The following is a 14,091-nucleotide window of genomic DNA, read 5'->3' on the forward strand; positions in this document are numbered from 1 at the left end:
CGGGGTGGTGAGCAATTTCTGTATTGGGCATCACTTGTTCTTATACATTCCTTTGTTGGTATTATCATTATTGTTCCCTTCTTTCTTTCTGTCCTATTAAACCGTGTTTATCTCAACCCACGAGGTTTTTCCTAATTCTCTCCCCCGTCCCACTGTGGGAGGGAGAGTGAGCGAGCGGCTGCGTGGTGCTTAGTTGCCGGCTGGGGCTAAACCACGACAATACCAAAGTGCCATCTTTGGTATAAAAGATTTATACCAAAGTGATCTGTGTTTCCTGTGAGAATACTAGCAATTCTTCTCTCACTTTGCCTTTTCCTAAGGATCTGTTGCCTGTCTCTGCTCAGCTCCACTCTTCCCATACTGCACTATCATAATGGAAGAGTTGCCATTTCCTTAGTGTTGGCAGCATCTCTTCCCTTCTCCTATAAACTAATTGACTATCTGACTCCCCATCTTACCCAGGTCACTTTTATTTCAGGGAGAAGTTAGAGAATAAATAGTCTTCAAATAAGTGCAAAGGAGTATCATAGCCTTTATTGTTTTTTCACTATTTCCTGTTAGTTTGGATTCATGTTTTATAGTATTTTTATGGTTTACCAGTAGGATAGTATTTGTATTTGCGCTCCATCAGTTGAAGTATTTTCATTTTAAAGGCAGCCATGGAGTATTACAGAATTTGGCTGTGTGTCTGGTAAAATTGTCTTTTCGGATCTACTTTTGGCCTAGGTTTTGAATTTGAATGAGAACAGCCTGGGCACGCTTCAGGACATCTCTAGACTTTAAAAACATTTCAAAAGTTTATCATAAACTTTAATGAATTTACTTCCTTAAATAATATTTATGACCTGGTGAGGAATTAAGCTCTAATTCTTTTTTTTCAAGGAACATTTACTAGCATAAATATTCTTGCTTTGGGGGGTGTGCTCACAAGACAGGATTGGGTCAGGATGCACACAGGGGAACAGAATGGGGGACTAAACTACAATCATGAATACTATGATATTATTAGCAGCCCACAGTTTTGTTGCCTGTTGATATTGTCTCCAATTTGAATCATGATATTACAGTGGTATCACTTTATCACCCATCTGACCTTTATAATGGTAATTTCATTTTAACAAATAGAGTAACATGGCTGGAGCACAGTAGTTCTCCCTCAACAGACCCAATACTGAGCAAGGGAAGTCCCAGGCACTGGATCTAATTAAGTCTGTTTAAAGATTAAATGTGCCTAATTATCCAAAGTTTCTTTTGCGACACTTTTGGCCATACAACTATTTTCAAACCTGCGTTTTCTTGCAGCCCAACCAGGAATATTTTGATGCAAGCTATAACCGTGTGGTCACTCTTGAGGGCATTAGAGGCTTAAGCAACCTGCAGTTCCTCAACCTGAGCTGGAACCAGCTGAAAAAGTCCAGGGAAGATATAAACATCTTGCATAAACACTCTCCCGACTTATTCAGTCTTGACAACATGCACAACCCATGGCATAAGGTACATATCAGCACTTCAGATTCCTGGGAAAGCATTCTAACCATGACCACAGTTAGAACGGCTTAAAATCTGGTCCTGCACCTTATTAATTCTAAGGCCCTTGCAATGTAAGAAGCCTTATGATCATGTTATGCCATCTGTGTTCTCACAGGGCCTTCACTTCTTTTTGTTGTCACAGCCTAGCCAAATGAATAAGCTGTGTGTCATTTTTGCTCAGAGACACCTGAGGCATAATTCCTTTCTTTTTTGCTTCCCTTAAGAATTAAATTTATTGGTGGCCTGTGCCACATATCAAAAACCAAGCCCTGGCTTTAATTTTGCTGTCTCAGCTGCACTGAATAAGGGGAGGGAGCAGAGACAGTTCCGAGCCTCGGGGCTGTGCATCTACACTGTTAGTCTCCCTGTTACTGCATGTATCTGTCTTGCAGCAGCACAGCTGTGTTGGCTGGAGCTTTGGTGAGAAAGACAGTACTTACCCTTTTACTAACTCTCATTCATTCCTATTGCCCAACTAGCTTCTGAAACAAATGTTTCTCTCTGTTCTTTATTCCCTTTGAATTATTATTTTTTAACAATATTTAAAGGGCTTAGTCAGAATCAGCAGTGTTAAACCTTACAAATTTGAGGCATTGAAACGCTCTTAAAAAACTTTTTTAATGATCATTTAACACTAAGTTTAATATTTTTGTACAAGTCACAGTCAGGCAAACAGTACTATCTGAATAGAATACCTCTCTTAAATCATTTGAACAACAAAACAGCACAGGAAACAGAACTCCATCCAAAAAGATGCTGCCTTGTCTATTTGACCTGTCAATTAAGCTTCAGTGAATCTTTTCAATACATGCTAAGATATAAAAAGAACTAATAGGAGCTACCAGTTCCAGTCTCTGGTTCTTTGTTGTTATTACTTAGGTTTTTATCAGATTAAACTTTTACTTTTGCTGTGTTTCTTGCCATCAGCTCTGTGTGTCAACATGGTAACTCTTGAGTGTTACACATCACTAAACCTGTGCCTCTCCAGAGTTTCTTAGGCATCCAACCGCAATGTCTAGTTAGTTCAGCTCAGAGCAAAGCAGAAAATCCTTATTGCCTCTCGGAAGACATTCTACCATCTAGCTCATAAATGATTGCATTTGGCTTATTTGGCTGTCAAAATATATCTATATTCCATTCACAAATAAAGACATTGTTAGTCATTATGTGAGAAGTGTGTATTTCATGTATTGTATTTTAAATTAGTGGACAGTCTGATATATTCTATGTATAGGATAGGTTTGTGATGTCTTGAGGTTTCAGTGATACCTCTAAATCCTTAAAACATTTCTCAGATGTCCTGTGAAGCTGTCTTTGGTTTTTGTAATATTTCTAGATCATAAATGAAACTCCTAGATTATAAAAACAAATACTAATACATCCTATATATTACTGAGCTTTGTAACATTAGCAAACTTCTAAGTTAACCCATGTGATTCCAGAGCAGTTTATTACCATCAATGTCACATAAAGTCAGGACAACCAAAACAGGCCCAAAGGTACCTGTCTCGTGTTTCTAGCAAACTATGTAAGCAGGGATAACACAGTGGCTCTGTTGAAGATCATAGCAAAGCTCTAGCTCTTGACATCCATGAGATGACAGTACACTAAACAAAAAGGAAATGCAAGTCTCTTTCTTGTACGTAAACCATATTGGCAATTTTAAAAAATTTTAACACTTTATTTCTTTCTTCAAGCCAGCTTCATTGCAGCTGAGCTTCACTGGCCAGTTAAAGGCTCTCACTAACCTAGATGGGTTCCTGATTTCTAGCGAAGAAGTTGCAAAAGCATTACAATGTATTGCAGGGTCAAAGATGGCCCAGGTTTGATGTTCTGTTTTATTGTAACTTATAGCAACTGCTATGGAAAAGGAAAGCTTTAGGAATAGTTCTGCACATGTTTTTTTAAAGAACATTTCATTTTCTGGTTTTTCCGAAGGTAGAAGTTTTGTCCTTGCCTCTGGCAGTAGGTCAGAAATTATTTAATAAACACCGATCTTACAAGTGTCTTTCCAGTAGGTAGTTTTTCAGAGTATTTTATATACATATATGAAGCAATCCTTCCCAAACCCTGAGCACAATCTTGTTCTACTTAAGCTCTGGACTATATCCCAAAACACTCCTGAATCCTAGGCTGATTCTAAGCTAACACACTCAATGGGCTGAATAGGTTGGAACTCAGTATCATTCTAACACAACTTTACGTGGTCGCAGCACAGTCATAGTGAAACTATGTCTGCTCAAATGCTGAGTAAGATCATATCTTTCTGCAAAAGAATGGATAAATATCTTCACAGAAAACAGACTATAGTTAATACAGAGCATTTTAATGAGGTCTACCTTCTCTGTTTTATGTACTGAGAATTCTAAAAACCTGAATGTGCAAGATCTAGAAGAGTCTTGCAAAACTGTTAAACTTATTAGATCTATGGACTATTATAACTACTAACATATCACCCTCCCCTTCCGAAAATAGCAGGATTTTTATGCCATTTACTGTATGCTAAGCTGTGAAGTATGTATAGTATATCTAGTTATATTATATACTTAATACAGTGTTTTCTTTTTCCTCAGGTGTCTCTGTTAGAATATTCTAGGACTGATGAAGAAAAAACTTCCATTGTCAGTGTATTTTCTTGTGCTAAATTTCTGTCTCAAATTTGAAAGAACAAGGTGGGTTCACAGATGCATCATAATAACTGGTATTCAATGGTAGGGCTGATGCTGTTTAAGGTATTTAGGTTAACATTTAGATTAATCTCTGTGAAAGTTTTATTTTGTTGTCTTAGGTTAAAAGTTTTATGCTTTATGGTTAGAAAGTATTTCTGAACACATTCAAGTCTAATTAATTAACCTTAACTTAACCTTGTCTCTCACAGGAGGTCCAGGATACTCTGAAGAGGTCATTTAAGTTACTTATTTTCCAGTGCAACTGTCTTTTTAAGTTTTTTAACTGTTTTTTTAAGACTAAGGGGTACTAATAAGATTCTCTAGACTGACCTTATGCATAAAGCAGGCAAGAAAGCATTATGTGGCAATTTCTACATCGATTTCGTACCATCTCTTTGAGCTACAGCAGATTTTACAGTAAATCATTCAGATTAGGATTAATTCCACCTAATTTTGCTTATCTACAGTGTAGATAACCACATTTGAACTCGTCACCTTGCTTTTATAGGCTGTACAGAAACAAAAATAGTTTGGGGACATAAGTCACCTAAAAGTTTAGAGGGTTACTGTAGGTTGAAGTTAATTGCATCCTACCAGAGAGCCCAACCAGCCACCACAGATGGTGATATCTCTGTTACTCATGTTGTTTTGCTGGTATAAAACCCACTCTTAGTGTTTGAGTACAGATTTCAAGTAACAGTGAATCTACCTCTCCTATCTCTCTATCGTGTCTATCTTGTTTCTAATACAAATCTGGCTACTATCAAATTTAATCCACTGGGTCTGATTTTGTCTCTTTCTGATGTTCTAAAAGAGCGGAACCAGATGTTTCAAAGGACCAGGAGTCTTTTCCTATTTAGCCAAAATCACACCACTTTATTTTATCTGAAAGAAGCTAAGTTAGGTTGTGCTTCTTAAGTGTCTCATTGTAGAGTGTTTTTTTATTTCTCATTACATTATTATAGTTCCTTTCTGAACACATTTCATTATGTCCACATAGTTTTTACATATGGCCTCCTACAAAACTATACACAGACTTCCAGCACTGGACTGATACTGACGTACCCAGAAAAAATTCCATTTGTCTAATCCTTCTCACTAGTCCAATGATTAAATATTAACTGACATGTGTGTCCTTGTGGCAACAGTGCAAGCTCATATTCATCCATTTTTGGATCATTAGCTCTAGTCCTTCTCAGTGTTCCTGAGATACTGTCTTTCATTGGGAATTTCTCTGTTCCTAGCTACATAATTTACTATTTGTTCTATGCAGAAATGTGCTTTTAAATAGGGCCACAATGTTATCATTATGAAACAGTTGTTTATAGCTGGCTTTACTAACATCTTTATGTCATCTTCTAATTTACCAGGAAGGGACTCCTGCTCTTTTTTGCTAGGTCATTGAGAAAAAGAATTTGAGCAGAACATCAGTAAAAATACTCTTTAAAGTGATGGTTTTCTTTCTCTAATTAGATTTTGAGATCCGTCCTCTAACCAGTTTTTGTCTATTTAACACGAGTTACCTTCATTTTGGATATAATTTTTTTTATTACATTCTCAGACAGAAGCTATTAATCTTATCAATACATTTAAATTTTCACCAAAATCAATTTAATAGTAATTTTTGTTTCCTATGCACCATACTGGCATCTATTAATAAGGCCATTAACTTCTAATTATTTACTGCATTGCATATCAGCCTTTCTGTGATGCCTAAGGATGATATCCAGCTAACTGACCTATTGTGGCCATCCTATTTATCCTCAGTGCTATTACAACTTCAGTTTGTTCATCACCTTCTAGAATTTCCCCAACACATTATCATTTCTGTAATATGAATTGGTGAGTGGCTTAGAAAGTTCTTCAACTGGTTCATTAATATTCTTGACTGAAAAATGCTTGTTTTAAAAATGTTAACATGAGCAGTTCCAGTTTCAGATTCTTTTTAGTTATTATTGAAATACAAACAATTTCTTTGTCCATGCAAATTATAAGCATCTCATCATGGTTCTTCCCAAAGGCAGAGAAAAGCATGAATTTAAACTATCTATCTTTCTCTCCTGTATTCTGATTCCCTATTTTACAATTCTTAGATAGGATCAAGCCTATAGCATTGCTTGAATTTCATTAGGTCCCTATTATGATCTCTGATTATATTAGCCATCAAATTTTCATTGTCATTTTTAGCTTTCATTTTCGGTCATTCATGTTGTTAACAACTGTTTTTTTCTCAGTGCTATAATTTTTCCTATTTTTCATTCACTTCTGCTGTACTGCAATAAAAGGGCCATAGCGTGATCCAGTAGGGCTCATGAACATTTACTTTCGTCCTTAAACTGAAAAGGGTGAAGATTTTTTTTAGCTTAAGTTCTTGTGTCACTCATTTTGCTCGTGACTGCTTTTGGTATATGAAAATTGCCCTTTTTAAAACACCAAGAGTATATAAAGGACATGCTTATGAGATACACTTGCTTGGTTTTTTAAATAATTGCCTCCTAAGGCAAGACAAAGTCCTTCATCTACTTGCTTTATTTAAGGATTCCAGGAATTCCAAATGCTCTGGAAGTATTTCAAAGGAGAGTATCAATGAAGCGTCAAGAATATTGAACATTTTTTTGAAGAGCAAGGACACTGGTGGCAAGGATAATGGCAGAACCGGACTGAATCAGGAAATTGTAGCCACCTCCTTTGCATTCTCTATCGGATCAGTAGAGACTGGCCCAGAGAATTTCTCATTAGAAAATTCAGTAGCTATGCTTAGCTGCTTTATTCTGCCAATTTTGAGCCCTTCTGTCACAAAAGTGTAATGTTGAAACATGTTGAAACATTAGTTCTCCTAGAAAATTCTATAAACATAAATTCTCTAATGCATATAGCAACACAGTTTTCTAATACTGACCCTTCAAATAAACCCCAAAGCCCTAATATTTAGATGCTTAGGCATATTTCATGTCTAAAGCCAAATGAGCTTTGCCACATGCGTATTGAACTCTCTATACTAATCGATTTCTTGTGATCAGGCAGGATTAAATCTTTCACAGAGTACTACTAAATATCAATATGAAAAACATTGCAAGAAGAGAGCTAGTAGGTCTAATTTCAAACCAGCAAACATTGAGAATAACACTTTGAACATTATCTCTCACCTTGAAAGACTATGTAAAATTATAAACTAATTAATTAGTCATTTGATGAGCAGCAGGACTGAAGGAAATTGGTTTGTCTTAAGACCCTTGTCTTTGGGTTATCCAGTGCTTAATTAGGTGTGAGTTCTCGGAGTTTCTATGATCATTCAGAATAGGTCTTTCCTGGATCCTCTAGTGTCTGGCATTGTGGCTAAACTAATATTGCAGCCTTTCCTTCACTGGGATTATCAGATTATAACTCTCATTCATCTGCTCATTTTCGTGGAATTTGTAGGAAGTCGAGTAGTGCTTGTCTGACAAATTGGGCCAAAACTCACCAATAGGTTTAAAAATTAGTGGTAAGGCTAGCAAATGGATATACAGATAGCACAATCACATTAGCCTTGTTTCCTTAGGAAACTGAGCGAGCAAAAAGCCACAAGAGTCAGTGGAGGAAGATACAAGGTCATTCTAACCTGTTCAGATCTATCATCTGAAATCATGTTAATCTACCCAGTATGAAAGGTTAAAAGCTCCTCTGTCAGTTCAATTTGTTGTTAGAATATAGAATAGCTAGAGGAAAACACATTTCCGCTGATAAGTGTAGCTTTTCATTCTGTGTGCATTAGAGAATTCATGTTTAGAAAAATTGCCAGGAAAATTAATGCTTTAGTGTATGTCATCTATGTTTTGTGACATCAGAGAGAAGGGATTCATAAAGGGTCAGATAAATACTTTGGAAAACAAAATAATATAGCCAAAAATGTTCTTTAGTCATCACCAAAGCCAGTCTAACGATGCTGAATATTGAAGTGATTATTTGTCTTAGATACAACCTAGGTACAATGCTGTATATTTTTGGCCCCTACAACACAATTTGAATTTTTTGATTGGGACTCTGATCTTTTCTTTTCTCCGTTGTGCAATGATTGCCTAACATACTGTAGTATTATTGGAAAGGGGGAGTTGTAGTCATACAAACAGCTTATAGATAGGATCATTGATAGCCTTGTCTTTACAGAAAGCTTGCTGCCAGGTGGCTACAATCAAATCCTGTCTAAGAAAATCATTTCACAACCTGGGCAGCAAAATACATGTTTGGTATCAACATTTACTTGTTACTGTTCAAGAGTGTTTCAAACAAGAAAATTACGTAATTTGTTAATCTATGATACCGAGTACTTTGTTTATAAAAAGGATGAAGAACTATAAATTTAGGATAAATTCTGCTCTGACTTTGCACTCAGCCTCTTCTAGACTAAATATCCAGCCTTGGTCTTAGGCTGAAATCCTGTTTCCATTAAAGTCCTGTTGTAGAATGAGGATGTGTAAAGAAGACTAGCCAATAAAATAATCATGTGTTGCAGAAGGATTTAAATTGAACAAAACTATCTAAGATCTAATGCAGACAGGAAAAAAATGTCTATGTTCAGATAGCTTCAACTGCAAAGGTACATTTGGGAGTTGGCATACTTACATTGTAGAGCTCCTGCTTTTGGAGAAGCTGCTGAATTTTTTTGAAGTGTATTAAAGATGAGTAACTCTATTGCATAATGGAGAAATACCACATCCTGCATCCAAGAAGTTGCCATTGATATTAGTAGGAAATGTACACATAGAAACTGAGCACAGAATAAATAGGTAGACTTAATTTACAGATTAATTGACTGGTTGGTTTCTTTCCATTCTAATACTGAGTTTTATTACAGATCGCTGTCTTAAATCTGGATGACCAACACTCTTCAAAATTTCCAACTTGGAAAAATTGGAGCATTTAAGATAGGCATCATTTAGCAACAACAATTGCACACGAATAGAAGGAATAGAGTCTTGTCTTAACCTCAAAGAACTCACTTTAGATGAAAACTACATTTCAACACTAGATGGTACTATATTTACCGTGGAAGTAATAATGCAGGCTGTTAAGCTGGGGCACAGTAGAAATGTTTCTTTATAGTGAAATATTATGGAAGGTGGGTTTTTACTCGCTGCCAACAGTGTGAGTTTTTCAAATATTAAAAAATCTGAATGCAGAACAGAAGAAAGGGAATGAGACAGAACACTTCTGTTCCAGCAAAATAAGTATTTCTTACTAAAAAGTGCATATTTGTCTATGTTTAATGATATAATTGATCTGATGATCATTGATCTAGTTAGAGTTGGACCCAGTATCACAAACTGTGTCACTTGTAACTTGTTTTACCTTCTGTATCAGCTATCTTTTTCTGTTACATCTCACTTTATACTAAGTGCATCTTGTTTATTTTTCAAGGTATTTCAAAGTTCAGCAAACTTACAAGACATAGTGTAAATCTTATCAGCCTCAAAAGACATGTGTTTGAAAATCTGTCTTACCCTCATTACACTTCCATTGACAACAACAGAATCACATCTTGAGTTGGTTTAAAGAAAACTTACTCCCTAATAGAGCTTTACATAAGTAAAAACTTTGTTTATAGTAACCAACAGATATATCATTTAAAGGTAAATATTTGCTATTTCAAAACTAATCTGTGTTTTATTACAGTAGAAATGCAGTATTTCCCCACTTCTTCAAGTATAGCAGAAGTTATACTTAAACGTAATTGGACGTTCTGCCTGTGGGTGCTGCATTCATCCACCTCTACAGTGGCACCTGAACTGATGAGAACCCCAGTCTAACATTTTTGGATTGATACCCACTCCTGAGAAGGAGGTACTGAACCCTCTAGGTGGATTGGGCTCAAAATGTTCTGCAGAGATGAACATCATTTATACCAGGTAGGCTAAATCAAGGTTTACAATGCATGGAATTATTCTGCAACTCATTTGAAATAATAAACAATTACATCTGCAGCAGTTCCAGTTCTTTTCAGCTTACCTGGAATGCTAATGTATGTATTATAAACTTTGTTGGCTGGATTCAGATGCTAATTGGAAACTGAGGCCCTGGTTCTTATTATGTTCAGACTCTGTAAAACTGTGTGAGAGCACAAAGGCTTTTAAGCCAATTTTGCTATAGTTTTCACTCACTTTAAGGGCTTTCTTTGTGGCTTAAGTGTTGAAAAGTGCTATTAATCTAAATGAAGATATCTGTATTTTGTTCAGTGACTTCTCAGTTTTGAGTCATGCAGATGACTGATGAAGAAGGAGCTGAAAACAAAGCAGTCTGAATACACCTACATAGGGATGTTTTAAAGTTATAGCAATAAACCCATGCTTTTTTCTACTTAGAGTTTAACTAATCTGATAATTTTGGACATGAGGAGAAATTGAATAGTCTGGAAACAAGACCACCACTGATATTTGTATTATTCCATCTTCCCTTTCTCAAAGCCTTGCATTGCAGTAGTAAGTTATTCTGTATGCAGATTATTACTATAGCTTTTTAAAAAACAGCTCTTTAACAAGTCAAGACCCAGCTGATCAGACTTGTTAATATGTGTGTAATATTTTAATATACTCCATAATACTGCATTGTCTGTTTCTGTCTCTCTTTAGTCACTCTGGGGTGGAAATTGCCTTTTTCGCCTCCATTAATCTGTTCCATAAGACAAGTCATCCAGGTCTGCTCATATAAAGACAAAATAACACTTTTTAAGTTACTTTTATTTTAAACATTTTTAATTCATTGAATTGTAAAATGTTTCTTGCCTAAATTACTATGATAGTTCTAGATCTGCATTAATATAGCAGACATCACTTCAAATGCATTTAACAGGAGCCAACAGAAGGACAAAGTGCAAAAGGTATGTTTGGAGCCAAACTCACCTCTGACATGATTGCAGATAGACTGGGACATTCAGACTTCACAGAAATGCAGGAATTAAATTGGACAACCTCTGATATAGGTGCAGTGATTTTCAAAAATGCATTATCTATTAAAAGTAGCATCTAATATTGTGGTTAGAACATGAAAATCTAAAGCTACAATCTGTATTTAGCAAATATGCCCGATAATCCCCTAGCATTTTTAGGCCAAATTCCCTTGACTGATCCATAAAATAAGTGTAATTTTTCATCACAAAGGGTTATTTTCTCCAGTTACATTGAAGAAATATTCTTTCCCTAGATGCTTCTATTTTTCATTTAGGGAGTTGTGCTGTCTGCACACAGTTTGACAGAAAATGTCTAGGAGAGATAGGGTACTGGCTCCAGACCAAGTATATCTAGAAGAGAGATTTTATTTGATCAAAACCCATCTGATCTGATTCCTTTAAGAACAAATTCAGCTAAAGTGAGAACAGACATGTATGTATGTGCAGTGCTGCTTCTGCAGTCTTCTGATTTCTGAAAAAGCTGCCTTGTCCATTGTAGATCTACAGGAATTTAGAGCAAGAATGACCGTGATTGGTTGCACATTGTGATTAAATGCATTCTTTAACTGAACACTAGTATTTGCACCCAGTGGGACAGTCGCTGTTCTGCAACAAAAGTATTTTACACAGCACTAGTCACACTTCTTTTCAGACATCATCCCTGATATTAATCTTTAGAAAAGTATTTCTATGGGTTGTAGGTATGTATTCGTCTTCTTAGAGACATATTTATATTTTATTCTTTCCCAGTATCCTGCATCTGTCAGTGAAAGTCGCTACCTGATGTAACATGTAAAGACAATTTTCATGGCACAATCCACGACCTTCGTCTTTTGATCTTAAATAGCCTAGAATGCCTTGAGCAACGGTATCACCATGCCAGGAATATCAGTGTCGATACTCTGGTGGAATTGATTAGGTGTTGCTCATAAAGAAATTGTAACTCGTTTTAGTTTGACTCGTGGTTTCAAGAGACTGTTTTAAGATGCGAGGAGATACATAAGTAGTTAAACATTCTTGTCAGGATTATTTTCTGCAAGAACATTCATTCCCTGGGGGCTTTGTTGTAAAAGGTTGTAGAGCAATACTCTGACTATGTGCCTTTTAAGGTATTATAATTGCATGCCTTGGATTTCTTGAAGAGATATATCAACAGCATAGTTATGAATTCCTAAAAATTACTTCAGGAATGTCCCTTCTGACCTGTGTTAGAAGAGTGGAATGGTAGAATGCTTCTACCATTAAGTAGTAATGAGTACCTTCCAAGTAGGCTTTGACATAGCTGAGGTACACAATTACAATGTGTGTGGTGCTTTGGCAGGCCTCAGGGTAAGTGGAGAATGGAATACTCCATCTGAGCAATTGCAGCTCCAGTGCTGCTGGAAAGCAATGAAAACAGCCTAAGAGAATGGAACTGGAACTTCAGTAATGGGATACAGAAGCAAACAGAGCAGACTGTTGAAAGCCCTTACCTTTCGTGTCAGAATCAAATCAATTGTTTACTACTGGAAAAAGAACTGTGAATTTGTTGTGAGATTTTCATTAGGGTACTTCTTTCATAGGAGCATGTTGCATTTCTTACCACAAAGCCGGCATGTTATGGATCTGCTCGTGCTATATATCTCATTTCTATCTTATTTTTCTGTGTTACTTGTATTCTAAATCCATATTTGTCTTTTTTGTACTTAATTCAGAGCTGTAGAGGTGGTGCTAGCAGACCAATTTAGAAATGTCTGCGGCATGAATTTACAGAACAATAATCTCATGTCTTTCATTGGTTTAATCTTCCTTCTTAATGCCAAGGTGGGTTCATGACACAGTCTTCTCTATTTTTTGTAATAATATTAATGATAAACTAATTTCCTTTGATTGAAAAGACAGTCTTTAATCTTCTTTAATACCATGTTGTTCGTGGGTTTTTGTAACAACAGCAATCAATCAGCACAAAGCTGATTGCAACCACTGTTTCAATTTTACAGTATTGTTGCAGTAATCTGATCCAAAATCAATGAATTGCACCAAACTTTCTTTAGGCACTTGAAACTGACCAATCATCTTTCTAAAGATCAAATCTCTGAATCAGAAAAATGTAATTGGCAGTTTTGTTAATGTGTTAGCAGAGAAACATTCTGTTTGATTAATTATGTTCCCTTTTTACAGGTATTGTGTCTGAACTACAATCACATTGAATCAATACTGCCTGGACAAAAGCTCCCAAATCAGGCAACAAATAGGCAGCAGCTGTACTGAAAGGTGGCCTCTCATGGCTATGGACAGGAAGGATTTGCCAAAGAAAGCAAGTACTATCAGCTTTTAAAATATACTTATCTCTCCTTTACTCCACCAAGGAGGAGAGAGGTGTATTCAGTGCCAGTAGCTTTGGATCTCTCTATTTTTTTCCCCTCCTAGCTTGATGAAACCTAGTATGTTTGTCTGTTTGTTTTGCCAAACATATGGTATGTTTGGCATCATCTAGTTGGCTTTTCTTTCCTAAGTTCTTTGTGAACAGCTTGTTAGGCCACTTCATCAACTAACTCTATCAGGCTGCACTCCTCTGTTCTTTGGATCCTATCACATAGGTGGTTAGGCATACATTGCAGTTTTTTGACCTTCCTACAAAGGATTTCATTTTGAGTAAGGGAACCACCCACCTACCTCTCTCTGGCTGATGGTTTGATCTGGGACAGTATGAACATGTATGTCTGATTAGATTGATCATTGATATTCTGTTTTCATTCTTTACTTAAATTTGTACAACATTACAGAATTTTAGGAATATATTCAGGTAGTGAGGATTATATTGAGAATATATTAGGTCAAGCAGAGACAGAATTAGAAAGACAAAAGCCCAGCTAGAGCTCAGTCTGGCCACAGTCGTAAAGGATAACAAAAAATGCTTCTACAAATATATTAACAACAAAAAGAGACGCAAGGAGAATCTCCATCCCTTACTGGATATGGCTGGGAACA

General features: G+C 36.2%; 1 protein-coding gene across 1 annotated transcript in view; it reads left to right on the forward strand.

Moving 5' to 3' along the window:
• The window catches only part of LRRC9 (leucine rich repeat containing 9), a gene marked incomplete at both ends in the record, with an annotated part of 75,097 nt that overhangs the window by 16,495 nt on the left and 44,511 nt on the right, over positions 1-14,091 (forward strand). Inside the window, 20 exon segments of the mRNA XM_082000967.1 lie at positions 727-777; positions 780-848; positions 1,303-1,494; positions 3,228-3,353; positions 4,104-4,190; positions 4,194-4,241; positions 9,034-9,061; positions 9,064-9,104; positions 9,108-9,210; positions 9,597-9,718; positions 9,722-9,808; positions 10,538-10,576; positions 10,580-10,601; positions 10,604-10,654; positions 10,657-10,658; positions 11,025-11,159; positions 11,872-11,906; positions 12,816-12,924; positions 13,282-13,368; positions 13,372-13,421. Coding sequence (XP_081857093.1) covers positions 727-777; positions 780-848; positions 1,303-1,494; positions 3,228-3,353; positions 4,104-4,190; positions 4,194-4,241; positions 9,034-9,061; positions 9,064-9,104; positions 9,108-9,210; positions 9,597-9,718; positions 9,722-9,808; positions 10,538-10,576; positions 10,580-10,601; positions 10,604-10,654; positions 10,657-10,658; positions 11,025-11,159; positions 11,872-11,906; positions 12,816-12,924; positions 13,282-13,368; positions 13,372-13,421 — 1,484 coding nt within the window.

Source organism: Phaethon aethereus (assembly GCF_964289735.1).
Source record: "Phaethon aethereus genome assembly, chromosome: 5".
NCBI lineage: Eukaryota > Metazoa > Chordata > Aves > Phaethontiformes > Phaethontidae > Phaethon > Phaethon aethereus.